The 27,888-nt window shown below is 44.1% G+C and overlaps 2 protein-coding genes across 9 annotated transcripts in view; both read right to left on the bottom strand.

Moving 5' to 3' along the window:
- The window catches only part of hoxb3a (homeobox B3a), an 89,967-nt gene that overhangs the window by 37,939 nt on the left and 24,140 nt on the right, over positions 1 to 27,888 (bottom strand). Inside the window, exons 1-3 of one of the 8 annotated variants that reach the window (XM_030406660.1) lie at positions 27,690 to 27,798; positions 17,669 to 17,943; positions 3,899 to 4,338 (exon numbers count right to left, since the gene is read on the bottom strand). The gene's annotated coding sequence lies outside the window, so the exon portion shown is untranslated. Of the gene's footprint in view, positions 1 to 3,898; positions 4,339 to 17,668; positions 18,421 to 23,556; positions 23,712 to 27,689; positions 27,818 to 27,888 lie in introns of those variants that run through there. The other 7 variants (XM_030406661.1, XM_030406663.1, XM_030406662.1 and 4 more) reach the window with 7 other exon arrangements.
- On the bottom strand, positions 6,363 to 12,206 carry hoxb4a (homeobox B4a). The gene is made up of 2 exons (XM_030406681.1): positions 10,076 to 12,206; positions 6,363 to 8,416 (listed from the first exon to the last, which is right to left on the bottom strand). The coding sequence occupies exons 1-2, from the start codon at positions 10,533 to 10,535 to the stop codon at positions 8,121 to 8,123; spliced, it is 756 nt and encodes a 251-aa protein (XP_030262541.1). The 5' UTR covers positions 10,536 to 12,206; the 3' UTR covers positions 6,363 to 8,120.

Raw genomic sequence — 27,888 nt, 5'->3', positions numbered from 1 at the left:
GTGCACGCTCACAAACACGTACAGTGAAGACATATTTGGTGCCTGTGACTTCATGTCACAGTGTATGTGTGAATACGTGTGTGTTGCGAAGCCCGAAAGTCTGCAGCTTCCCGTGTAAAGCTGCTGTTGAAACATCAGCCCCATCAGCTGGTCCAAAGCCTCCAAACATGTCAGTGAGCGCCTCTCCGTAATATACCGGTCAAGAGTGAGAGCTGCCTCACATCTGCCTGCCTAACGCCATGGTGTTTCATTCTTTCACTTCACAGTTATTCAACTGCTAATCCCACTGAGATTACAAAACAAATCTCCTTTTATATGGCGAGAAACATCAGGACAAGTGATAAAGCTGCAGCAAAAACAACATTCATGGGCAGAGAGAAGCTGAAAAGCGCAGAAAGTAATGTCTGGTTTCACTAAATAAGAGCTCAGCAGGCACTTGTGCAGCAGCAGAGCAGCAGGACTTTTAATTTAACAAGCCTGGTTTTAATGAACCTGCATGAGCTCAGGGCAGAAATTAGATTGACTCCATTTAAGGTTTTATGATGAGAAACTTTACAAACTACTCCACAGCATCCTTGTGAAAAAACAACAACAGCATTAACACTGCTAGGGTTACGTTGTCATTTCCCAAAGTATGTCATATATTCATTAGGGGTGGACCGGTTTCAGGGCCGATACCGACAGCGACTATAAGAAAACAAGGAGACTAAAAACTAGTGTTTTATTTAGTGATAACCAGTGGTGAAATAAACCTCAGTACAAATTACTGCTAGTTACTTCGCGGATTACGATTATTCAGTGTTTATAAGATAATAATTGTGATTATGTTACAATCATATATGTTGTGGGTGGGATATTGTGTGAGGGGGTGCTGTATCAGAGCCAAAATTAGTTTATAAGAAAATCTGACAAAAGTAATCACAGATACCAATACATGGAACCGAATATTGGTCTGATAATCAGCCGTGGCCATTAATCGACTAGTCACTACTGATATTTATTTTAGGTCACCTGACTGCAACATTTATATTGGATGTATTTTTGATAAATTTTCTGAAATGCAGTTTTAGAAATGTCTTTTTCTTTCGACCCTGCAGCATCCTTCCCTGTTTACTTATGCATTGCAGCCTTTTATGAAACATTACAGCTGAGAGTTTTCCTGCAGTGAGTCAGTAACAGTAATGTCCACCTTAATATCAGAATATGTCTTTTGTCAGGCTATGTGAAACACTTACATATCAGTGTAAAACTGCAACATATCAAAGCAGCTTAAACAAGTCAAGCTTTCTAATGATGCACAATGTATGTCAGTGTGTCGGGATGTTATGATAACTGTAATAATATTTCAAATATAGGGGTGACAGTTTAATAAGACGGTCAGGTGAACAAACAGCCACATGTTTGATCCAGACCAGCCACAGGTCGCATGATGAGACTTTGAAACAACACTGAAGCATCCTGCTTGCAGCGTGAAAATATCCGTTGGCATTCATTTGAATGATGTGTGATTTTCATTATGAAATGATTTTCCTCGGTATTCAGTCTGGTATGTTTAGGTGACGACTGAAATTATGAAAATGTTGTATGAATCTGTAGCTGCACAGCAATGAGTATAAACATAGACCCATCAGTGAGGACAGTGTGGGTATGACATGGCATAGCTAAACTGTGTGGGAAATGGGTAACGGTAGTGATGGTGACACCAGCTGCACACAATGACTTTGAAAGTAAAGGAATTCTATTCTATCTTATATTATTTACTGGCTAAGCAGTTTGTCAACATGGGTGACCTGAACCTCTTGAATTTGACCCAACTAAAAATATTTTACTGTAAAACGATCTTGCTGAAAACAGTGTGCAAACATGACTGGAATAAGCCTGGAAGTGAAAAAGGCTGCTCAGCAGTTTTCATCAGAGCTATCAGAGGGGTAGCGACTGTTTACACTGAGGTCTGTCCAAATAGTGTCCAGCATCAGGCTGCACATTCCCTCTGTTTCAGCTTGTTAACAGGCCCAGCGGGCCCTTTATACCGAATCATACAGTAAGAATGTCTCACAGCACCTTTTATTAGTGTCCAGTGCAGCTGTCAATGAGACAGCTGCTTTGAAACCAGTGTAAGTTTGCTTGTGTTAGACAGGGCAAATTTATATTATCATATGTAAAATATTTCAAACGCAACCCCACCGACTAACAGTCTGCAGTGGCCTGTAACTGACCCCTGCCCAGGTGGTTGGGTAACTTGTCTGACTGTTTGCCTGTCTGCCTGTCTGCCTGTCTGTCTGTCTGTCCGACTGTCTGGGTGTGGGAGCGGAGATATCGCCGCCGTGGCCCGGGTTACAGTGCCCTGCTCGGCCTGTTATGACTAAGTGGCCCGGGGGCTCCCTAGGTCTGGGAATGTCCGAGGGAGCGGAGGGTCCAGCAGCCTTGCGAGGTCAAGGGGGACCAAGAGTGATGGAGGTATGAGTGGTGTGTGTGTGTGTGTGTGTGTGTGTGTGTGTGTGTGTGTGTGTGTGTGTGTGTGTGTGTGCTGGGCGGGGTGGGGTGGGTGGTAACCACAGGTCAGCCTCTTGCTTCAGAGCCAGTGGACCTCATCGGTCAGAAAAACGTGTCCTCTGGTTGAACTCTCTGTGGCCGCAGCTTGGCCATTCTGCTGCCCCTGCATGACCATCGATTTTTTTTCTCCCTCTCCCTCTCTCTCTCTCTCTCTCTGCCCTTCCTTCGATACCCGCCGCTTATATTTCTCTCATCTGTTTCTCTTACTTCTCCACGCATCGCATCACCCCATGGCATGCTTTCCCATGAGAGACCAGAGTCCCTCCACCAGAACCGCTGCGCTTTTATTTTTAATCCCGGACAGATTGATTTCTGAAGGGGTCAAACAGGAGTGAGTGGCTTCCTGAGGCCGCGACTGCTCGGCTCAGCAGATACCGGAGGCCTGAGCGCGCACGGCGACCGGCGATCGTTCGCAGTTCATTTGGAAAGCCTCGCCGATCGTTTGTTTTCGAGGTAAATTGTTTTGGAGCGCAACAGAGAGAGTATCCATTAACCAGCGCTCCCCTCACTGCTTTTAATTTTTCTTTTTCAGCCTGCATCCCCCTCTCCAATTGAGAGCCGTATTATTCATATTCCTGCTGCACTCTCCATACCCTGTTTGCACCTGGCTGACAAACACACGAATGCATGCAACAGTATCTCATTAAAAGCTATAGGCCTAAACCACAGCCACACTTTATTACCACAGAAACAGAGCCAAGACAAAATGCTTCATAAGCTCAGGGTGAACTAGGAATTATTCACGTGGGCCACTCTGTCATACATTAGCTCGAGAATTTCAGATTTTTCCTCAAGTATCACGAGCTTGTATAGGTTACTGCGTTAAGTGTACATTCCAACTGCATCATACATGCCCCTTCAATCGAAAATACTCATTCAGCTGAATGTGAGAAATCATAAAAAATAGTCTGGTTCATCATAAATACCCATCGCTATCCAGTGCGTCACAGACCGCACAGTAGCTCATTTTAGGCACAACAGATGCTAAAGAAGGCCTCGTGATTGACAAACAGGCGCAGTAATGACACCACCGCAGCCCAGAGGAACGCAAACAGTTGCACAAACTCTAGCGAAAACACCACAGCACAAGTCCTTATTCTATAGCTGCATAGGCTGCAAGCAAACACACAGACACACACACCTTTCAACACAAACAAGCAGCTCCAAAAGTCCCTGTGCTAAAATCAAAGCCTCCAGGGCCATAAATGCCCCCTTCGCCTGACCTCGCCAAATGCGCAGGGGGCAATAAAACCATAAAAACGCCACCGAGCCATCAGACACTCAGGAGTAGGAGAGGCAAAGTCAGAAAAAGGGGGAGACGAAATTAAGTTCCCAGGCCTCTTACCTTAGAAGCAGCCACTTTCAGCGACCTCTGGGCCATCTTCTTCTGCTCCGTGAGGGCTCTCTCACTGTATTTTTGGAGTATCTTTGGAGGATTTTCTTCTTTCCAATGAGGAAGAAAAAGTTTTTCTTATGGTAGGATACTTGAGGGGTGTAAAAAAAATAGTTCGCTGAGGGTCGGAAAGGGGAGGTGTATGTATGAGTATATAGTGTGTGTGTGTGTGTGTGTGTGTGTGTGTGTGTGTGTGTGCGTGCGTGCGTGCCTGTGTGTGCGTGTGTGTGTGTGTGTGTGTGTGTGTGTGTGTGTGTGTGTGTGTGTGTGTGTAAGGGGGAGGAGGAGGGGTGTCTTCCAAGTGTCTTCCAAGACGTCTTCTTTCTCTCCTCCTCTATCTGTCTCTCTGCTCGCTGCCCTCGCTCTCCTGGCAGAAGGGGTCTTGTGTGTGGCTGCCGGATGACAATAGAGAAGAAGGAGAGGGAGAAGAAGTGTTTAAAGAAGAACAAGTGATTAATGATTTTTTCTTGTATAATTCTCGCATTTTTCTTGAGGTGCCGTCCCCTCTGTCCTGTCCGGAAAATAATGGCGGTGAACTTTTTCAGAAAGCTGGGTGGGGGGAGTGGGCACCCTTACAAAAATCTGCTCCCATTCACGGAAGCAGCAGAAGGCCCTGCTGATAAAGGGGGCAAAAAGAATAAGGATTCCTCGGCGGATTGTATTGTGTGCGGTGTCACCTAGAACGCAAATTCATTTATTTCAACTCGGACTGCAAGTGCTCTGGGGCATTAGGGGTTATTGTGGAAGCACATATGTGTGTGCATGTGTGTGAATATATGGGGAGGGGGATGTCTAGTTTAGATGCTCCAATAAAGGACAATTGGTGTGTCGTGAAAATAACAGCATTCGGACACAAATATTATCTTATGTGAGGAGAGGTACACTGCCTGGGGCCTGGGGGGCTGTGTATGTGTGTAGAGGAGGGGTATTAAACCTTATGGCGCTCAACATAGAAGAAGAAGATATAGGCTATATTTGTGTCTCGTTATCTACAACTGGAAATGAATGCACACTGAAAATGGAGGAAACATGCTGCAGTCTCTTTGAAGCAAAGTGGTTAATAGCAAACAAACAAACAAACAAACAAGACCCATAAAAAACAATGAAGCTGTTTTTTGCAGTAATAAAACTGAAATGTTGGAAAATGCGGGCTTACACGCTGATACAAGTCATATTCGAGGCTTTACATGCTTGGCGCAGCGTGTCTGTGGGTGTGTGCGTGTGCTTGAGCACATCTAGGTGTACAGGTTGATAGCAGGGCGGTTTTTGCGCTGGGGGAGCCTTTCATAAACAGGAAGAAAACAGATAAATGGGCAGAGGGAGTCTCTGTGGCAACAGGCCCAGGGAGAAATCAACCAACAAGTAATGGGGAATCTTCTCTGGGCCGAGGAATACGAGCGGACCAATTTGAGGGGCACACTTTTTTTGTTTAAAGTTCATCGAGAGGAATGCTATTTTCTCCGTCTCCCCCCTCTTGCTCTATATTTTTCGATACCTGCTCTAAGAAAAGAAAATGAAAATTAATACGGGAGCCGCGCCTTACAAAAGAAGCCATTCGTCTTGTTGATTATCTATTTGGTTGTCAGGGTTTGAGCTATGGCGCCGGCCCGCTCCCTTTTTGTAATATATAAAAAATAAAACTCACAAGCGCGCACAGCACCGGTCCAGAAAACACAGATTGGGGGGGGGGGGGGGGGCGGGGGGGGGGGGACTGTTGTGCAAAAATTACACTCATTAAAGCATTAAAAGACCACGAAGCGAGAAACTATTTAATGTTTTTTTTTTCTCAGAACCAGAGGAGGAAGGAGGGAGGGGGTTCCCATACTCCGTGTCGGGCCGGTGCAAGCGCGTCTGAGCAGCCGTTAAATTAACGGGAGAACGAGAGTGAAACGGAGAGACGGTTTGTGATTTAAAACGAGATTACAGGACGTAATGTACCAAGATCACTCACGGCCGGGAGAGATTAATCATAGCAGCCTGCTGATTTCTCCAGACAGGTCGTTGTGCGTTTGTAGGCAAAACCAACACTGAAATTAAATGAAATTATTTATTGTGTGTGCATGTGGGAGCGGCTGAATGGACGCTTTAAATGCATCCTTCACAGCGAAACCTCGACGAGAGGAGCGAGGAGGGAGAGTTCTGCCCTTTTCAAAAACGCTGTGGAGACAAAAAGGGAATTATTTCACATCAAAATGCTACATTTCAAAGCTAATCTAAAAAATGAAAAATAAAAAAATATTAGATTTTTTTTTTTTTTGCATTTTCATTATTAATTCAAACTGGATGATTTCATGAACGCTGACATAACTCCTAACTTCTTGACTCTGACATTTTTTAGTAGGTTAGTAATGTCATTTTGGAAGAAAGGAACAAATCCGAAGTGTAAGAGAAGAGAGAGAAACGGGTGGAAGACATGACTTGTTTATCCATTTATTTAAATTTCTATGAGCTATTTACAAATAATGGGAAGGTAGACACTGAAGGAGCATAAGCAGAGAAAGGAGCAACTTACATATCGGAGGAGGTAACACATGTTCAACAATACCATCATTGTTATCATCATCATCATCATCATCATCAGTAACGAAACGGATAGAAACGGATCTTTGGAATGTAAATAAAATAACATCAATTAAAAAACACATAAAGAATAAAATATCTAAACGAGTGGCACAAGGTGACAGAACAGAGAGAGGAGGGAAAGCAAAGTGTGCGCGCATTTAATGTGCGGAGGAAAGAGAGACAAAGAGGAAACGATAGAAACATAAATCAACACCATTCATACATGCAAGAAAAGGCTCCTTATTTTTCTGAATGTCCCTGGCCAGAACAATTGCTTATTATTAAATTACACTTTTTTTTAAATTTTCCACATACAAGAAGTGAATAGCGCTTTTTTGTATTGCAAGTAATAATAATAATTATAATAACTCGTCACACAATTTCAAAAATATAAAAGCTCGAAAAGCTGTCACTTCATTAAACGAGCAATAAAAAATAAGATGACCAAAAAAATAAAAATATATATATCAGTACAACTGAGGTAATAGGTAGTACATTGTATAGTGCTGCGTTTATAATGTGTTCATGAGCTATTAGTACCAGATTTTGGTTTGGGTGTTAGTGTCCTTTGTCTAGGCAGCTGTATAAACCCTGTTTGGTGGAAAATACTTTAATTTAACTTTTCACTTGAATCACCCTGTCAGTCTGTTTCCCTGTATACAACATCACAAAATGAACAATCAACGGACAACATAAACGCTCCATGTCATTCTCAGCAATAACAGCATAAAGAATCATTTTACAATCAACACTGAATTCAAAAATAACTATAATCAAAATTTAAAAAGCTATATTTTGTCGTTAAACAAAACAAAAAAAACAACATTTATAATTGCCTGGTGTCGTGTTGGCTCATACTGGAGGTTATATTTGATGTTAGAGTACTATAAGGACGGACAGAGCATGGACGCGCGCGCGCGCGCGTGTGTGTGTGTGTGTGTGTGAGAGAGAGAGAGTTTGGTGGGAGGCTGGGGGGGTAGTGGTTCGGGTGATGGGGGTTGCAGGGGGGTAATGGGCAGAGCCGCGGTTCACCCCTTTGCTTTGTACCCACAGAGTAAACATGACAAATGGGCCCCGAGTTTGGCATGATTAAAGATGAAAACGAGGATCCATCTTCACCAAAAAAGTGTCGGATAAAAAAAAAAGGAGGAGAGAAACCACACGCACGCGGGCACATTATCGTCAGCCTACCGTCTTATGCTCTGTCGTGTGGAGGAAGAGAGAGAGGAGTATAAAAAGGCAGAAATATAAAAAGCAGGGAGACAGAGAGAGAGAGAAGAAGGAATAATAGCAAAGAAGCGGCAGAATCATTTTCGCAGTTCTTCAGTCTCATCCTTTGCCTACTTTTGATCATTACATTTTTTATGAATGGGAAAACTCCCCCTCCACCCCTCCCACGTCATAACGTCATATCATGGTGTGTAACATCAGCACAGATCAGGGCCAAACAAGCCGCAAATGACAAATCTCCTTCCCTCCAGAGCAAAGGCGTTATTCCGGTCCAAAGTGCTGGCTCTGGTGGTTAGAAGCGGGGCTGCCTCTTCGGCTTTCAGGTTGGGAGACAGGGAAGGAAAGGAAGGGCCAAAATCAGACGAAGAGTCAAAGAAGCGGGCTATAGGGGTCCGGAGCGGTTTTGGGAGCCGGTAATAGCCTGGGAGTTTGTGTTGTTTGTCCCGGAGCGGACCTTAGTGTTGGGCAGCTTGTGGTCCTTCTTCCACTTCATCCTCCGGTTCTGGAACCAGATCTTAATCTGCCGCTCTGACAGGCATAGCGTGTGCGCGATCTCCACCCTGCGCCTGCGCGTCAGGTACCGGTTGTAGTGGAACTCCTTCTCGAGCTCCAGGACCTGCTGACGGGTGTAGGCCGTCCGAGAGCGCTTCGGCTCACCCCCTGTGTAGTTTGGACTCACTGTGGGAGAACAACGGGGATAAATGATCATCACAACATTAACGTGGCAAATATAGCAATCACAACAAAATCTCCTGCAAATAAACACAACAACAACAACAACAACGATAATGATAATAATAATAATAAGAAGAAGAAGAAGAAGAAGAAGAAGAAGAAGTATAATAATAATAATAGTAATTGCACGCTGTTACAAATCCTCAGCTGGCTTTGAGATTATACCAGTGAAGTGTCGTTACAATGGTCGCTTATATAAATGATACAGAGTTTTTTTTTTTTTTCATATCTTGCTTAGTGATAACGTGCAAAACTGAAAACACGACATCAGGAGAAAAACATTATGGGAATGCATCGAAGAGACATAAGCCATGGCTCCGCGGTCGGACCTCCTGCGAGAGAAAACAAAATGGCTGTAACCTTGGCAGAGCCTGTAGTGATTGCAATCCTCTTTCATTCTACAACCAATCTCGTTCTTATCTTTCAAGCGAGCCGCTGCAGCTGAGCGTGTTTGTTTAACACTACACTTTGCATTTTCAGTGAACACACGTTGTCAGGTGTCTTTTTAGGCCCTGCGGCGGTGCGAATCCTCCCAGCACAGCCAGCCTGACACTGGTGTCCAAATGTTGTGATTTAAAAGCAAATCGGGGCTACTGCCGCGTTCAAAGGCTGAAGAACTGCTGCGGTTCTGGCACGTATGCATACGCACGACAACGACTAGCAGAAAACATAAATACATAAAAGCAACAGCTTTTCTTTCTACGGTCTACTGCACAGATGCCGCGGACTGAGAACAAGGACGGCAGCATTGTCTGTCTTGCGTAAACAGGTTGAGAATAAAGGTGGTGGTAGCGGTGCAGCAGCTACACGACGGCACTGAATGGCCGACTGAGTAATGATTCAACAATTCCGCAAAATTAAAACCGGACAGCACAAAACATGCTGCGGTGGAGCGCGGTGATGGGGGCATGACATCATGAATAACCGTGCAAAGGAAAACAACGCAAGAAAGACTTTCCTTACCGAGTAACCAGCCCGGTGCAACGGAGGCATTACGGTGACTTTGCAAAAGTGGCATTTGGTCGCCGCGCGGACTTGCGCTCCGGTTCTTCCAATACGCAATAGGCAGCAAGTCTATTATAACACCAGAGAGGAGCCATGATAGACTGGAGCTATTCGCTTTTGCATTAGTGTTTTACGGCCGGCTCCATAAACATGAATATTTCAGCTGCCATAAAACTTTCGCTCCCCTGGAACAACGTGTGGGGAAGGAAGGCTCGACAGAGTAAAGTACACCGTTTATACAACCCGACCACTTAAAATCAAATTACCAAAGCATAAAAGCTAACTTATGGGCTCGGTCGGAGTTGTCATAAGGCGAGGAATTAGAGCAGACGAGCCGGAGATCAGACTTCAAAAGGCACCTCAGCGGAGAGGTGTAATAAAAATTTATGGAGGGTGTAATTATATTGGCCCTGCAAACAGACGATCGTAAATCTTGACCCAAGGGCTACTCTTCTACTTCTAACAGAACACGGGGAGGGGAAGCCGTAGATTGTGACGGTGGACACCTAGCTGACTGCATGGTTTCAACTGCAGGCACAAAGGCGCAGCGAAAGAGAGAGGGGGAGAGAGAGAAACAAGTTTGCATGCAGCACTTACCGATGTTTACATGGACTTTCTTCATCCAAGGGTACACTACGGGGTCCTTACGAGTGCTTGCGGGAGACGAAGTGCTTTGGCTGTGGGGCGTTTGGTCGCAAGACTGAGGCGGAGGCGGGCTGGGTGTCACCGAGTCGCATCGGAGGCTCTGCTCCGGGACGGGGGTGGTCTGCAGTCCGGACGGAGGAAGGACATGACCCCGAGGGGACATCACCACCGAGGCGGGCTGCCCTGCACGCTGGCACGGCGTGTAGGGCGGCTCGGCTCGCTGCTGGTGCTGTGGGTGGTGTTGATGGTGGTGGTAGAGAGAGTCCGGTTGGAAAGCAGCAGGCTCTTGCCTCTGGGAGCTATAATAGTCCGGAGAGTGGCTGGGCAGATAGTCGCTCTGTGAGTATTCCTCGCACGGTGGGAACTTCGGGTCCACATAGTTGGAGTTGATCAAATAGGAGCTCATGGCCATTAATTTCAGTCTTTTTGTGGAATTGCACCTACTCGGAAAATATATAACTAAAATTTATATCTCATCCCTTTACTCTTCGGTTATTCCTGTTCCGTTGAACCCTCCTACTTTTCTGTCAAGTGAACAAAGTTAAGAAGCCACGTGACGGCAGCCGGCCAATGGCGCGCCTCCAGGACGGACCCCGGATAAGGAAATGGGATTAAGCATATACACGGCCCCCGCACGCGCATCATCATATGGCCTCAGTTTGTGGGCATTCGCAATCTAACAGTCTTCTCCCCTCTCCCTTCCCGTCTCTCTCCTCATGCCCACTTCTCTCACTGAATCTCTCCACCACATGTCGGCACGCATGCCATCCTAAGCAGGCAGAGAATCACAACAATAACAAAGCGCGTGTGACGCGCTCAAAATGCATTCCGCTCCATCTGAAGCCGTGCCGAAGAGCGCGCGCGCATGGACACACACGAGCAACAGAGTACAGTACAGATGACAAGTCCTCCCTCAGCGCAAACGAACCCTTTCCCCCTGTTACGCGTCTGGCTCGAACTTCAAATAGAAAAATAAAGAAAAAAGAAGCAGGAGAAAGAAAGCGCTGGGGGGGATTTAAAGTGGCGCCTGCACCACCCTCTGTGTATATATTTGGGTGTGTGTGTAGGGACGTGCTTGCCAAAGCTTTTTTCTTTCTTTCTTTCTTTTCTTTCTTTTTTCTGTTCTCTTTAAATCGCTAATAACTGGGAGTGGGAGATTGGCCTGGCCGGCTGCTGCTCCGCCACCCAGCAGCAGCACCGTGTCAGAGATAAATCTGGCTTGTTTAGGATCGATAGAAAATTCATCAACTAATTCAGGTTACACGGCCTCCTAAATCACTAGCAGACCTTTGCATTAGTAGCGTAGTTTCCCTCTTTTTAAGCAGGACTGCTCCACCAGGCGCCCATTCCACATTTAACTCCCCTTGCATGCTAATTCAGCCTAAGCCACGGCCGCCTTTTGCCTTGCAGGATTTATTTCCCTCCAGTTTCCGATATTAACATCACTAGCATAGTAAGTCCATATGCCTGATCCCGACTGTGCGGTTGCTTTTGCCCTTAAGCTATGATTACTGAACAGATACACAGCTCTTTGTTTTTCCTCCTTGAGAGAATTCCTCTCTCCTCCCGCGACACGCTCACTGTAGGTGCCGCAGGTTTTCCCAGCCTTGATTGCCCACGTCCAGTACTAACGCACTAACAAGTAGGACACAGTCTCACGGTTAAATCCGCCTGTAAATCAGACAGAAAACAGCGAAACAAGGACTTAAATCTGCATTTCGCAGAGTAAGGACGCACAGAAATAAGTTGTACACTGCAATGTATCAACGATCATAATCAAGCATCTGCACAGTATTTTTGCAGCGAAGCCCCTTTAAATTTCAGTATAATTGTCTTGCTACTAATCCTGAGTGCGTTCATCAGTATCAAACAATACACCCAGAAAAAAATAACATGAAAAAAAAAAAACATAAATTATACTGGAACACACACAACCCTGCGGTGACAAGAGTGTCTGTTTTCTCCATCAAACTGAGTCTGTTGTGCACTTTCTGTACTGTTATCAGTGAGTATAAAGGTGTGCACGTAAACAAAGACACACAGGCTAGATGATGGAGATATCCAAGTCCTTTGTTTCGAGAAAATTGACTGTCTCTAAATCCCCCCCCCCCCCCCCCCCGACACACACACACACACACACACACACATACACACACACGCACACACCCAACCCCCCAGTTAGTAGATGAACAGTAAAGTCGATCGCATCATTTTTCAACAAGACAAATAATAAATACAGAGTCCAATTCAACCCGGAGTTAGCCTTTAAAACTGATCGAAAAAAATAAAACATAAAGCTTGGCTTGACTTTTCTTCACTTAGAAGGAGATTAGACCCACAACGCGGGACCTGAGCCACACAATAAACACCAAGTAACAACCAATAAAGTCCTAAAATTAATTAACAGACGCATGTCTGTGCTGAGAGGAAAAATAAATCCGTAGAAGAGACACATTCTTGAATCTTCACAGCTCCACGTTTACGAATTCAGATATAAAGCAGAAATCTATGATGAATAAACTTCAATAATAGCAGCTGAAGGCCTCTCCTCTCCGTGTTAGATCCATCGCTGCCGTCGTGTATAAATCCACTATATACTCCCCTAGAAGCGAATTTGTGATTGTTTTAATGATTTTTACACAAATCCGGATCTACAGGGTAGATATAGAAGACAGTGGCTCTCTGGAGGCGCGTCAATACACTATTATTGCTTTCATAAACTCCCTGTCGCAGCCACAGTGGAATATTTCCATCCATCTGTACAGTCTCTGACCCTTGACCTCGTCACTGCTGGTAAGGATCTGGGGAATGAAGTTATAATGCTGTAACACTTCCTGTGAGTCAAGGGCGACGATTAAGGAGCTAACTTGAAAATAACACAAGGAGGTGAAATAAAAGAACCGATGGAAATGGAGAGCCGAGGGACAAGCGCTGCACCACAGACACTTTTAAATTATATTTCCATTTGCAGCTTTAAATAAGGATTAAATAACTCTTGACCATAAAAATAAAGGCCTTTTCTCTTTGTTTTAACGGACTGTGTTAATGATTGCTTATCGGTACACCATTTTTAAGCGTTTTTAATGACGAAGGAGAGGGGGAAAAATCACATATGCCCCGGGAATTGTAAAATATTATTTCTGATTAGATTATTGTTATTTTTAAAATGTATCTCGGATAAATCAACATTAATATTTTACTGTAAAGAGAGTTCAGGCCTCTCCGACCGCTCTCCTTTTTATGCAGGCTTATTTATAAAGACAGATTGTTTATTCATTCAAAATCACAATATTCCTAAAGTTTTCAATCCACGTAATACCCACACGTAATTGAACTAAGAGTACAGCTGTAATTATCTTAAAGAAAAAGAAATGGAGAAATCTTGGCAGCTCCGGCCGTGGACCGTTCTAACAGAATGAACACAATTTAATGAAAGAAAAGACAAATCGCTTGGCACACGGGAACCACGGTTCTATCAAAAATGTTCCCAGTGATCTGACTGAGGAATGGATGGACCGATGAATAAATGAATAAATGTCCCTTCACTTTGGTAAATGAATAGCATTCAGTCTCCAAAACTCTGCTTTAACTGAATTAAAAAGTCGTCTAACCCCCACACACAACGACCTGCCATCCCTATCTATCTATCTATCTATCTATCTATCTATCTATCTATCTATCTATCTATCTATCTATCTATCTATCTATCTATCTATCACAGATAAATATTAAATTAAAACCAAAAACATTAACACTCATTAATTTAAGCCGCTTTGAATAAAATGTATTTTGTTCTAATCTAGTCTACATTTAACACGTTATATTAATTTTTTTTATCGTTTCGTAATCATAGCCTTAATAAGATAATTGTGCGAAAAGCAAGTAACAATTAAAAATGAAAACGAATATATGGGAATGGCACCATGTTTTCTGGTATATTTTACATGTAGGCCTAATTTCTTTCTGCCCCTGTGCCCGTGCGCTGTTCCCACATTGATTTTGTGACACGGACACTCCCGCCCTGCTGCAGGCAATATTGCTGTTCTGTTTCCTCCAAAAGTTGCTCATACATCACCACACAGGACAACAAAAGCAGAGAGGAGGCTCTTCAGACTGATGGGAGAGGCACCTTCTACCTGCACGTAATCTATGGATAATAATAATCTATTTCAGTTTGTTGTTTTTTTATTTCCTGCTCTTTTATTATTATTATTATTATTATTATTATTATTATTAGTAGTAGTAGTAGTTTTTTCCGGTGTTATAACGTCACTGTGGTCTCTGTTCTGTTCTCATCTGCGCAGGTATGGGCGTATCTCTGTCACCTTGACCTCCCGCTCTGCTGCGGGTCATCTCAGGTATCGATCAAGGTGTGTTGAGTCTGACTGCAGCACTTCCCCTCCCTCTGTCAAGTTTGTCAGCAGCAGCCATTCAGTTCAACGGGAGCCTATTGTTTCCGGCCACAGGTAGAGGTCAATGTGCCAACCAAAGACCCACACCAACGCAGAGATTTTTAGAGGATAAGGAACGGAAAACACAAACTAGACTCACATATTACAGACATAGTGTGATGTCTTATCAACAAAAATAAATTACACTAAACACATGTATTCAATGTTCCTACACTCAGCCTCGTTTGCTAAAAATGTGCTTTGGAAATACGCAAAACAAACTGAGTCCTTCATCTTGGCGTTTAGTTTATTTAAATATTATAAATCCGAACCTGTCAAAAAAGCTAAGGGCCACTTCACTAGCTGTGACAGCCCAGCTGAAAAACCACACACATCATCACGGTGTGTAAACTGAAGTCAGCTGCTCGAAAGATACAAATAAAAACTCTGCTGGAACGTTTAGATGTAATATCTGAATGTGATAGAGGGTCTGGTAGATAGCGAGAGGGGGGATGACATATAGTGAGTGGAAAAGGTCAGCGTATCTGGATTTAAACATGTGACTTTTATTGCGGGTCAATTCCGTTTAAAGCTCAAACACCAACAAGCTCAAACAGTAACCTCCTGGAGGTTGAAATGTTTCTGAAGGGAGGAGGTGAAATAAAAAGCAATAAAATATTCAAGGAGCGGAAGAGAGCCGGGGTGAATAAATAACTTTAAAGTACCCCACACAATTTACGACCTTTCTAACAAGTTTGTCCCATCAGCAGCTCATAGACTCACTTGTTGTTGGCAGAGCTGCTGCTGCAAAAACGTCCGACTGGTCGGTTTCTGCCTTTACTTCTGCTACAAACTGGGATTACATTTCGATCTAAAATGGATTCCTTTTCACGAGTATTAAGGTAAGACTTAGAAGCTCCTGCAGGCCACTCACGCAGTAAATATCGTATGCTACCCGAATAAACGTTCTAAGCCAGCTTCTAATAAAAAAGAGCGCGTTAAGTTTTAAGGGTATCCATTTTTAATTGTACCCTGAAGGATTACAAATCAACAGAGGGCCGATGGCAGGCCTGAACTCGCATGCAGCCACAATAAGAAAGTTAAAGTGAACATATTGAAGGGTTAAACGGCCCCATTCTCTGCAGCGATCGGACTTGTCACTGCTCTGAAATATTACCAAGCTGAAAAAGCTGTAGGGACAACGAAGAAAAAGAGAAATGTGTCTTTGCTCCTTTGTGCAATTTGAAAAATAATTCGAGGCCCATTCCCTGGTTATTGTCATGCAAAGTATCGGAGAGAGAAAAAAATGAAGTGCTCCGGAGGCCTGCCCCTCCATGTGGCGAGTAGTCTGCTAAACGTGTTGGAAGTTGGGTGCTTGGCTCGGACTAAGACTAAATTAATTTCACAGTGCAGCAGGCAGACCAGCAGCCCGCAGCGTGGAAGGTAAAACTGAGAGAAATAAACAGCAGGGAGAAAATAAAGACGAGTCCAAAATAACAGAGAACGACTGCTTCACGTTATCTGTGCGCAGTGAGATCCAACACTCCGCTCTGCCCTTCACATCCACAAAACATCCTCTCACTCATCAAACACAGACTGTTTTCCTGCTGAACGTATGTTGTATGTGTACATCCCGGCTTTCATTTGACTAAGAATATGAAATCCTAAATTACAAACATTTCAGTTGAAAAACTGTGCATTTTCATTGCCGACACTTGGCAGAAAACCAGCTTCTTAAAATGTGCAAGTGGCTTATCTGGACTATTCTGGCTGCTGAGCACACACTGGGTGTGCACAACATTAGCAGCGTTGTGATGGTGGAGCACAGACAATGAAAAGAAACAAACGCTCCCTGTAGAATCGGAGCATTTGATTCCACAGGCATCTTCTAATCAAAGAAAAAGCACATTAGCAATCAGCACGCGAAAATAAACAGCCGAAACCACCGCTGTTATATACAGGCTCATGTTGCAAACACGCTTCATACACACTGTGATTGGAGATCGACAGCAGAAAACCACACATCTGGATGCAAACTGATAGGACCTCAGCGAAGCTGTGCAAGAGTAAAAACCATCGCAGGAATTCTCTCTTCGTCCGCACACTTTATTATTTCAGAAAAACCACAATACAAAAACAGAACAACTGTGTCACATGTGAGACAATAGCGGAGGACTTCGGATACTGTTGGAGCCAAAACAAAGTCAACGTGTGCATTTTTAGACAAAGCAATCTTTTGAAATGGTGCTATCTACTCTACTGAAGACAATCAGATAGAGAATAGTGTAGAAGTATTGAATTAAATGTAAGTCTATTTGGGGAGAAAGTTGTCCAGAGTGACCTATAACCTTCCACTGACCACGACCTCGCCTTCACCCTCCGCCATTTAGGCATATTAGTGTGTGTGTGTGTGTGTGTGTGTGTGTGTGTGTGTGTGTGTGTGTGTGTGTGTCCTTGCCCATTTACATCTTGGTTAATGATAGCTGACACCGGCATTTTCCGACTCTTGTTTAAGTATGAAATATTGTTCGCGCACGGGCGTAAAGGAGACAAAGCAAACGTACAGTGATATGACATGCGTCCTTCTGCGGAAAATCGCACCACTAGAAAAACAATTGAAGAACTCTGAATTCATGTATCTCTCTAACATTTGAACATATAACCATAAGCTACGTCTGGTTGACTAGAAGAGGAAAACAGCTAAACCTAAATCATCGTCACTCTGACGTCACGCAGCCCCGAGTGGGTTAATCGGGCTAGCTAATGAAGCAGTTATAGAGAAGGCACAGGAAGGGAAACTGGGCTTGCAATAGGGAAACACACTGTTCCAATACACGTGGTGTGACGTGCGCAGCCTTTAATCGATCATCGATTCATCAATAAGAATTGATAAAGTCTTGTAAACTAAAGTGTTTTGGGAAAGGGAGGAAGAGGAGGATTGTGAGGAGGGGGTTCTGCGGCAGTTCCTGCAACACGTGAGCATCCCCTTCCTCACAGCACGGGCAGAGCACCTGCCACATACACACGAGGTGCGAGCAAGAAAGCGGACACACACACACACACACACACACACACACACACACACACACACAATGATATGCAAATGAGGCAGCTCCGTCTTCTACAAGGCGATTTCTGTTTTTTGTGTACTCACTCCTCTTTAGCTCGCGGATCCGCCTCTTCTTTCTGCCGTCGTCGTCAGATCGATTTCAGCCATTCTTCCTCCTCTTATCATTATGATATTTGCTTCTTCTCATCCTGTTCTTCTTCTTTTTTACATCTCCAACATATCGGCAGCTGCGTTCCCCTCTTTTTCCTTTTTTCTCCATAAAGACAAGCCTTCCTACTTCAACATATACACCTCAGTCCCCCTCTCTCTTTTCCTCCGACGCCACAGGTTTTTGACCTCTTCGGGATTCTTCGGTGTATCTACAAAAAAAAAGTCAAGCTGTCATTTCCGCGGACACCCCCGCTCACATGCACGCACGCAGGCACACGCGCGGAGACGCACACACTCCGGTCTCCGTTGAAGAATTCGTGATTAGTAAACGCAATGACATGGGTTAGTTGGAGCCAATTTTTAAAGGTGATAATCCAGCGAAAATAAATCAACACGTCACCGTAACGATGCGACACCAGTATCGCGCGCTCCGTGCGTAAAACCCCGACCGAATCGGCTTCACATGGCAGAGGAAAACCCCTTCACCGGTGGCCGTTCCCAGTGTTTCCCGGTGTTGGAGCGAGCGGTTTGGGGCTGAGGGAGACCGAGCAGGGCTGCTGTGGAGACTGTGGGCTCTTTAAGGCATTAAGTGTTGTGTGTGTGTGCATGGACTCAAGTTTTCAAATTAATCTACCAGTTTGGCACACTCTTTGTTTAACGGGCGAGGCGTGTCACCCCGCGTCCCCGGTACACATTTTAATATTGGTGAGACGCGCTGACCTCCCTTTCACCCCGAGCACAGCCTCTCTCTCTCTCTCTTTCTCTCTTCCTCCCTCACCCCCTCCCCCTTCCCACACTCTTTCTTTCTGCCATTTCCACCTCTCTCTCTCTCTCTCTCTCCCTCTCTCTCTCTCTCTCTCATTCCCTCTTTCTGTCATTTTGTTCTTCAGCCTTTCTCTCTCTCTCTCTCTCTCTCTCTCTCTCTCTCTGTGTGTGTCTCTCTCTTTCCCTCCTTTTCCGTCATACTAAATTGAGTTGGAGTCATTACTTTGAAGAAAAATGGTCAGTAGATGTGAAGGAGGGAGGGGGGTCCTTTTCTTTCTCTCTCACACAGATTTTTCTTTCTTCCAGGATCATTTCTCCTTATCCTTTTGTTGAATAAATACAAATGACACCGCCGCGAACGCTGACATGCGAACCCGCAGCAGAACCGCACCATCCCTTCAGAGTCTCATACATGTGTTGTATTGCAGTGAGTCCGCACAAACAAACGATCTGATTTTGCTTAAGAGGCTTGGAGCCGCGCGGAGATCAGGCACAGAGGTATCAGGTGGATTTATATTGATGTTATTCGACTCTCTGGATGGATTTTTATCCAGTTAACTGCAGCCATATGTCCACACTTCTCCCTATCATTTCACTACTATTACTTCCATTGAATTTCACATTTTATCACTTACACGTCAGCTACAGAAACAGGTGATTTCTTTTTGCATCGTGATTTTTGTGAGAACCCTACATGTTGCATCTATACATGACGATATAGAGAGCTATATTGATGTGCGACGTTTTGGACCAAGCATGCGCAAATTGTGCAGAATATTAAAATTCACGACCGACAGGCGCGCGCGCTCCAACCTAAATTTAATTAATTTAGTGAACTCTGGATGAACCTTTGTCGAAAGAAGGACTCTGTAACGTCGTTATTCAGCCATTACCGTATTCCTTTTTGGCGATATTGGGATGACTACGGGCCAGGCAGAGCCGTGCCAATCCAGGCCAGCGTGTTTACGTCAATAAGTGGGTTATTTATATACTGCATTATCATTTTGCTCCTCTGCTGCGACTCATGTTTTCTCCTCTGCCCCCTCCCTATTTAATCGTAAAGCACGGCTCCAACAATATATGTCCAAACGCTGCTGTTCAATGGGAGAGTAAACGATTTGGAGTTCAGAATGTTTGAGGTAAAACAAAGCCACAACACACAGGCTAAGGAGTTTGGAGATTATTACAATACGGAGAGCTCTAAACTGCTCTCTCTGTAGACCGCTTATTTCATGAACATTTTAAATTCATAATTTTCAAATCGTTCAACAGCAATTACGATGAAACAAGTCGAATCTGTATTATGGTTTAGATTGGGGTAGTTTTTTAAATCCACAAATTATAGGTCATTATTATTTAGTATTATTTATATCTCGAGAAAAAAAACAGCCTACGATTTCTTTACAAATTCATAGCAATATCTTCTACTGCTGTTAAATATTTAGAGGGCAAAGAAAAAGAAAGAAAGAAAGAAAGAAAGAAAGAAAGAAAGAAAGAAAGCATTCAGAGGAATGGATAGCAGCAGGAAAGTGGTTCGAGGCTCATTCCTCTCAGCTAGAAAAGTAAAGGAGGCCAGACATTCGTCTTGCAGTGGAAAAATCAGATAAGGAGAGTAATATTTTATGGATGGGGAGTCAGATAAGGGTTTATTTTTTGACAGGGTTTGTTGATAAGGCTGAGGAGAGGAAGAGCTCTGCTTTGCTAAACTCCCTCTCCAACATGGTCTGGGGATTTATAAATAGCTGCTAGACCCAAGCATGAAACCACCACTTTACACCCACTAATCTATGGTCACACACACACTCACACACACACACACACACACACACACACACACACACACACACACACATAGGGCAGGTTAGTCACTTACTATGAACGTTTGCTTCTGATATGAACATGAGATGCATTTTTATAATTATGTTCGAAAGGAAGTTCGAAAAGGACTAGTTTTTAGTTTTTTGATCAACACGTATTATCACGACTGACCATAGAGGACAACACAATTAACAATACCGTTTTACTGTGTTTATATGTGGCGGACCCTGCCACATTTCTAGCTTCAAACAGTGTTCAGAGTTCTTATTTTCCTCTAAAAACAGCTTCTTTATGTACTTAAAATGGGGGTAGCAATTTTTAATTTGTAAAGTATTTTTTGCCCATACATAAAAAAAACTACAATAACAATCATCTCTGAAAAGAAAGTGACTCTATATGAAATACAAATGTTAGCCGGTGTTAACAAAGTGTGCAACACCTGCACCCCCCCAGACATCCACCCACTCACTCACCCACCCACCACCATGTCACCGAATACCTTCCGCCCTGCCTCCACCACCTTCACCCCCTCCATTTTTCCTGTCTTTCTTCTCCCTTAATCTTTCTCTCTGTCTGCCTCTCTACATTGCGGCGGCAGGAGGAGCTTTGCTTTTGTTACCGAGGAAGGGAAGGGAAGGTCAGGCCTTCACCTCTCCTTTGCCTCTGCTATCATTTCTCTCATCTGTACCCCCTCCCGGCCTCTGCTCCTCTTACTCCCTCCTTTTTGTCTTTGACATACAGCTAGACTGGAGTCCAATGAGTGAGGAGAGGCGAGGGCGGAACTCACGCACGACGGTGAACTTTTGACCCTTCAACTCCGTGAACCTTGTGCTACAGGCTGGCTGTTAGCTTGGACATCCAGCCAGGCTGTTCTCTTGATAATAACCCCTGGGTTCTCGCTCCTCCTGCATCGCCTCGGGCAGGAAGCGAGAGGGAAAAAGGGAAGAGAGGAGCAGAGACAGTGTGCTAGGTTTGAACTCACGTGCTGTCCAGTTAATGAGAGCGCCCTGTTGTTGTTTAGCTGGTTGGTTTAGGGAGTTAGCTTGACCTTTCTCCGGCTAAGAACCGCGAGGAGGAAAAGGTAGAAAATGAATCGACAGCGCCTCCTGAAAATGGCTTTTTTATCTTCCTGTCCGTGCCTCAAACTGAGGAGGATACTTGTGTGTTTCCGTACACTCATCATTCATCAAGTGCAGAACACGGGGACAGCTCTGACAGGTGTATATTTTAACAGAGACGGGAGGTTGTCACAGGTTATCGTCGGTTAGGATTCAAAAGGACGGGGGGCGCGTGCTGGGCTGGAGGCAGGAGCAGAGTGGGGCTCGTGGGGGCTCTCGCTGTCCGACTGGTCTGAAGCGGGCTCTGGTGGCGGCGCGAGAGAAATACACCCTGTGATACACACTGACGCCATGGACCAGCATTAAAGTAGAATCTGAATATGGTTAAAAGTCATTCATTGATGGGGTTTTTTTTGGGGGGGGGGGCTTTCAGGACAGAAAAATGATACATAGCCTACAGCTGCTTCTATAGTCACTAACCTACCTTCCACTCTACTGTGACTACAACTACAACTGCAATTACAAAATAGATCATGAAACCTACCCAATAATAGTACGTATTATTATTGTATACCTTTTCTGACACAACCGCCATAGTAGTAAGCTTACAAATGAATAACTGTCACGACACCTATGGTGGATTATTTGATTTATTTGAAGTATGGAAATATAATGAAAGCCCATGTGACCAGTGAATACGCATGTCCTAGCTGAACATACATGCAAACACTGTCTTGATATATTTTGGCAATTGCTTGTTTATGTTTTTGTGTGAGAAATGTGTCGTTGTTTGATTGAAGTTGTTGTTTCTTCGTTTATGTAAAACTTTTCATGCTGCTGTCTTGACCAGAACCCCTTTGTAAAAGAGACTCTGAATCTCTCTCTCTCTCTCTCTCTCTCTCTCTTATATATATATATATATATATATATATATATATATATATATATATATATATATATATATATATATATATATATATATATATATATGTACATATATACTCGATCTGTTGTGAGTGAGGGTGTATTATCCAACCGTACAAGTCAACTCGGCATCACCTGAAATACTGTATAAACACTGTAGGCCTACACACCCATGACCTGGATAACTTTAAATATTTGCAAGGTTATCGGCTTGTCATAACCCATCGCCAAGGCAAACAAAGCCTATTCTGGTCTTATCCAGGCTTTATTCCCGCTCTCAGAAAGCGGCACTGATAAAGACTTACTATTCACTGCAATTACTTTTAAAATGATAACCCAATCAAAGCTCGACAGTCTTTTTTTTTTTGGGGGGGGGGGGGGGGGCGCTTTAGTCGAATTCATACAGGCGTGCGCGTCTCCCTTCCTTTTTTGGTGCTTGACTTGGTTGAAGTTCGAGTTATTTACCCAGCCAGCATTGATTGAGATAGTGGAAGTTGTGAGTTTGTCTGAGGAAAACATCCCTCCCTTCATGACCCGGAAATGAAGAACACAGACGGATCAATAAAAGCACCCACATGTTAAATATTTTCTTCCATGCTGTTGAAGCAAACACACACGCAGGGGAAGTGTGATGCTGAGCCTGCTTTCCTCTTCTGCGCATGCTCGCGCCTGTCTGCTGACCTCTCGGTGACTCGTACTCATGCATTATTCATGAGGCGTGGCCGCGCGGTTCACCCCTATCAGTATGCAGAAGACATTAAGGGCTTCGCAAATGCCGATTTAAACGTAAAGCAATCACAGGAGAAGCGACGGAGAAAGGGGGAAATAGTTCAGAGCCAGCAATGTGTGTGTGTGTGTGTGTGTGTGTCATTGCGTGTGACTGCAGGGGAAAGAGAATAGGTTATTTGCGTTTTTAAATAGACTAGGCTTCACAATGTCCCCGTCTCCAGTTCTTACAAAACGGTCTCCGTGTGAACATAAGTAGCAGCAGTCAACATTTGACGAACTTGCCTCAAATGATTCGGCTGTAGAGCTCTACACACCGGTGGTTTGTGTATAAACACACAGGGTATTCCCATGCCCGGGTCACTCACCTCTCTTTCCCTCAACTCTCTCATGCCCTGCCAATAAACCCACCAAATACAACAAAACACACCCCACTTACTCCCACACAGAGCCTGTGACTCTCTCACACACAGACAAACACACCTTTGCAATGCAGTGGAAAAAAAAGGGCCGGTCGCATTCGTTACTCACCCCCACTCATCATCACCAACACACAGACTGTAAAGCCAAACTCAGCGCATCTGACAGCCTCGACAGGTTCAAAGGAGCAGCAAGCCCGTACACATAATGCACATAATACAACATAATGCAGAGGAGAAGCGGCTCTGCAGGCTGGAACTGCCCTGTGTACATAAACGGGAAACAGATGACACACAGCAAAAACAAAGGAGCCCATACAAGAGCTGCTGCTGTGCCTTCCCCTGTCACAGCCTCCCTCACTTATCCCGACAAGAAAAGGAACTACATTTGTGTCACGGGTGACATGTCCCGTCCCGTGTGTGTGTGTGTGTGTGTGTGTGTGTGTGTGTGTGTGTGTGTGTGTGTGTGTTTGGGGGGGGGGGGGGGGGTCCGATATCATCATTAAAAGGAGGAAGTTGATGAAAAATGAAATGGGGAGTTTTTTTACCTTCCTGTTTACTGAACTGAAACTTCCTCAAGGACCCAGGCCGCTCCTGACACACACACACACAACAGTGTGTATATGGGTGGGGGGTATGAACCGTTATCTCACATCGGAAACACACAACGTATTTATGTCATGCAAGAAAAGGGGCTGGCTGCATAACAGGGTACAAACACAAAAACAACTCTATTTTTGTTGTGTTTCGGAAAGTAATAGGCAATAACTTTAGCCATTATCAGCGAGACAAGAAAACGAATCGCAGAATAATAATATCTTATGTATGTAAAATTTCAAAAGATACAAATATACAAGAAAAATTACATTTGACGGAAGGCCACATAAGTAAGTGAGTTGAGGTTTAGGAAATGATTGCTAATTGATATTATTGGTAAAATATGTTTGTTTTTTTCGGATTGACATTTAAGATAATAACACGTTAATACCTCATTATTATTTTAAAAAAACACCATGAACAGTAAGCGTCATTATTTGTTTCATTAGAAGGACGAATCTAAGTTCAAACAGTCCAGTTGTAGGTGGTATTTATAGTAACCCTTTTATCCACAGTTTTCTGTAGAGAAAAAGATCTTCTTTCTTTTCGTTTGGTCTGCTAGTCTCCGAATAATTTATGGCATCAGGAGCACGACTCCAAATAACATTCCCGTGAAGCTTGTGAAAAATCATTGCGATGGCGGAGGGCAGCGCCAGGAATCCCCAGACTGAAAATGCATCGGGGCAGGCCGGCTTCTCATGTAAAGCGAACATAATAAATGAGAGTTTGACAGCGGAGAGCGACTTCCGAAATGTAGAATCCTCCTCTCTTATTAGTGGAGTGCAGAGGACACCGGATTAATTGTGTGGTCGCGGCGGAGGAGAAATACACTCATGCGTGAAGTACTTTATACATACTGTGCAGGTTTAGTTGAAGTGTAGGCTACCGTGAAATACTTTTTTGAAAAGGATCACTAATACAGCAAACAAAAAATGTTTTTTGTTTTTTTTTCATTACAGTTAATCAGTTTGATAATGTGGATGGAAAATAAATAAATAAACGACACTTACTTCGAAATATCCTCAAAAAAAAAAGTGACACCAAGAATAAGATCAAATTGACACGGTCATCTCCCTCAAACTGGACCAGCGTATAGACGAAAACGGGAGCTTTATTCGAGCTTCACCAGGCGTTTCCGTCGAGTTCAGCGGTTGGAATCTCTCATTAATATATCGTAACATAGGATATTTTTTGTGAAATATCTTTTGCTCCACTATTGCTCAAAGTGTATTCAAATATACGCGATGTCTGGTTATACTTAGTGATAGTATGATTGTGTTGGATGTCACTGCATTTAATCATCCTTTCCACACTTTGCATGTCGGCCTCCTCAGGGCGCCATGTTCCTGTTGGCCCTCACACAAAAGGAGAACTATTCATTTGATGGTCTAATTATGACGTCGCTGCTTTGATCGACAACGGAGATAGGCTGATAACCCTGCAGTCTACCGGGAGCGGTGACGCTGCATGACTGAATGTTGAAAAAAAAAAGAAAAAGAAGAAAAAAAAGGCAAAACTCTGAAAGTCTGTCGGTATAAAACGAAATGTGTGCGTTCGCCGTGACACGAGACATTAAACAATTTACATGATGGATCTAAGTAATAAGAGCGGGCGTGCGCAAGGAGAGGACGGCGCCGCGTGACTGGTAGCCGGGCTGTTTGACAGCCAGAGTCCCGCTTCAGACATCAGAGGGAAATCGTGTGGAGGACTAATACAGATTTACAGGGTCAGAGGAAACAGTGAGACAGTGCCCTGTTAACACCTCCACCTTCTCTCCTTTTATCACCAACACACTGATTTCAGAATAGTTTTGTATGAAGCCGCTGTTTTCCTTGGTGATAATAATGGGCAGTTTTAATTAACCGCAAACTTTTTGGTTTAATGGATAAATTAAATGTCAGATTATATGTTGCTCCATATTTTCTTCGTAATTTTAAATGGATATGTGTTGAAGCCCACAGATCATTTTATATTACTCTCACACTCGACTGGTGTATTTTGGAGTTACATGGTTTAAATGCTGCATCAGAAGTCCATAAGCAGTTTGAGTGTCGCTTGGCCTGATTAGTAGCCGATCACTAGAGAGAATTCCGTTAATATTTAATACTGATAGTTATGTGTGTGAGCTGATTTCATTCACCTCGTTTTCAGACGTGCGCTGGGCTGCTGAATCTGACTTGAAGACTGTCTGACACAGTCCCTGTGAAGAACTCGGGTGTCGCTTTTATTAAAGGGATTTAAGTTAAAGTGGCTGAGCCTATGGATAGGTCACGTGTTTGAATTCTTGATTGATAACTTATCGATTATTGAATTGATTCCAGCCCAGTGTTTGCATTCCATCAGCGTATTTTTTTTATCTGTTATAAACACGTTCACTTCTATTTGATTCAGCTTAGATTTTTTTTTCTTGCCTTTGTGGATACAAAACTGTTCTGGTAGCACCTGATATCAAAGCACGTTAAGACAACAAAGAGTTTAGATTTGCTCCGTGAGTTCTGCCTTAGAGCTGGTTTAGGCAGTGTGTGTGTGTGTGTGTGTGTGTGTGTGTTTGTGTGTGCGTGCGTGCGTGTGTGCGCGAATGTCTTTGCTAAGAATCAAAGAACAGGCCAAAGCTCTGGTGTGAAATAACCTGCAAGGACTCTGATGGTGAGCCTTGGGAACGTTTGTATCCACGACGCTCGCTTTTTCACTCACACCCATCCTGCCTGGAAAATGCAAGGGCGGGTGACGGACAAAGATTTTCTTGTGCCCAAGGACGCATATCACTACAAGCTGTGTGTGTGTGTCTGTGTGTGTTTGTCCTTGTCCATTTACATTTTGGTTAATGTTAGCACACACGGGCATTTTCCAACCACACGCTGGCACGGCGTAAAAGAGAAAAAACAAACGCACAATGACATGATATGCTTCATTTAGGATGTACTTTTAGAAACACCAAGGAAAAAAATGGATTCACCTCACATTTTATTTGCCATACATTGTCCCTTTGATCCAAAGAGACAGAAGATCACCACACTTCCAGTTCCACACTCAGAAATCATGTAAGAAACAACCAAATTCTGCTTTGGGTCTGTTCACTGAATGCATTATTCAAGCCCTCCAACAAGCCTATGTAGAAGGTGCGTAAACCCTGAAAGTAGTCTTTTTACACAGTCTCTGCATCATTCTCACCGATGATTATTTCCCTTTTAACATGACTTTTTATTTTGCAAGTTTTAGTGTGTCATAAACGTGCACGCAGACACACCCGGGTTTAAAACCACAGTACTGATGTAAACCACACAGTGTTTGCTGCTGGACACCTCTCCACATTCGGAACCACATCAGCATACTCTCCGGAGTGCCTGTGCGTCGTCATTACGCACTGACTAAAGCTCGTGCTGGTGGCCGTACACATGTACACACAACTGCGCACGTGCACGCACGCAGCATCTGACTCCGTCTGTGACGCCATCACCGTCGCACAGTTCGGACCAGCCATAACAACGACTCTCAGATATCTCAAATACACCGGAGCTTCGCGGCACCCAGTGAGCGCGTTAATACAGCGATGAGTGAGTGACAAGGCAATTACAGAGACCCCCCCCCCCCCCCCACCCACCCACCCCTTAGCTTCCACTCACAGACAAGTCTAAGAACGCTACTTACTGTGGGTCCTGGCTCTTTCTCTCCACCGGGTTTTCCCAGCGCACAGACCACCGCAGACTAGCCGGGCACCGCGTGTGAACCGAGGAGGAACAGCGGCCGGTAGTCGTGGCCTGCTCTCTCTCTCTCTCAACACACACACACACACACACACATTCCCTCCCTCTACAGCTCTGTCTCTACTTTACTGACCCCTTTAGGA

This window comes from Sparus aurata, chromosome 23 (genome assembly GCF_900880675.1).
Source record: "Sparus aurata chromosome 23, fSpaAur1.1, whole genome shotgun sequence".
Lineage (NCBI taxonomy): Eukaryota > Metazoa > Chordata > Actinopteri > Spariformes > Sparidae > Sparus > Sparus aurata.
This window is presented reverse-complemented; position numbering and strand designations above follow the sequence as displayed.

Bases quoted from the DNA above. Each gene is read 5' to 3' on its own strand.
- hoxb4a (XM_030406681.1), bottom strand. From the start codon at position 10,535: ATGGCCATGAGCTCCTATTTGATCAACTCCAACTATGTGGACCCGAAG. The intron at 8,417-10,075 runs GTAAGTGCTGCA...GTTCTCCCACAG, and splicing joins GAAAGTCCATGTAAACATCG to TGAGTCCAAACTACACAGGG.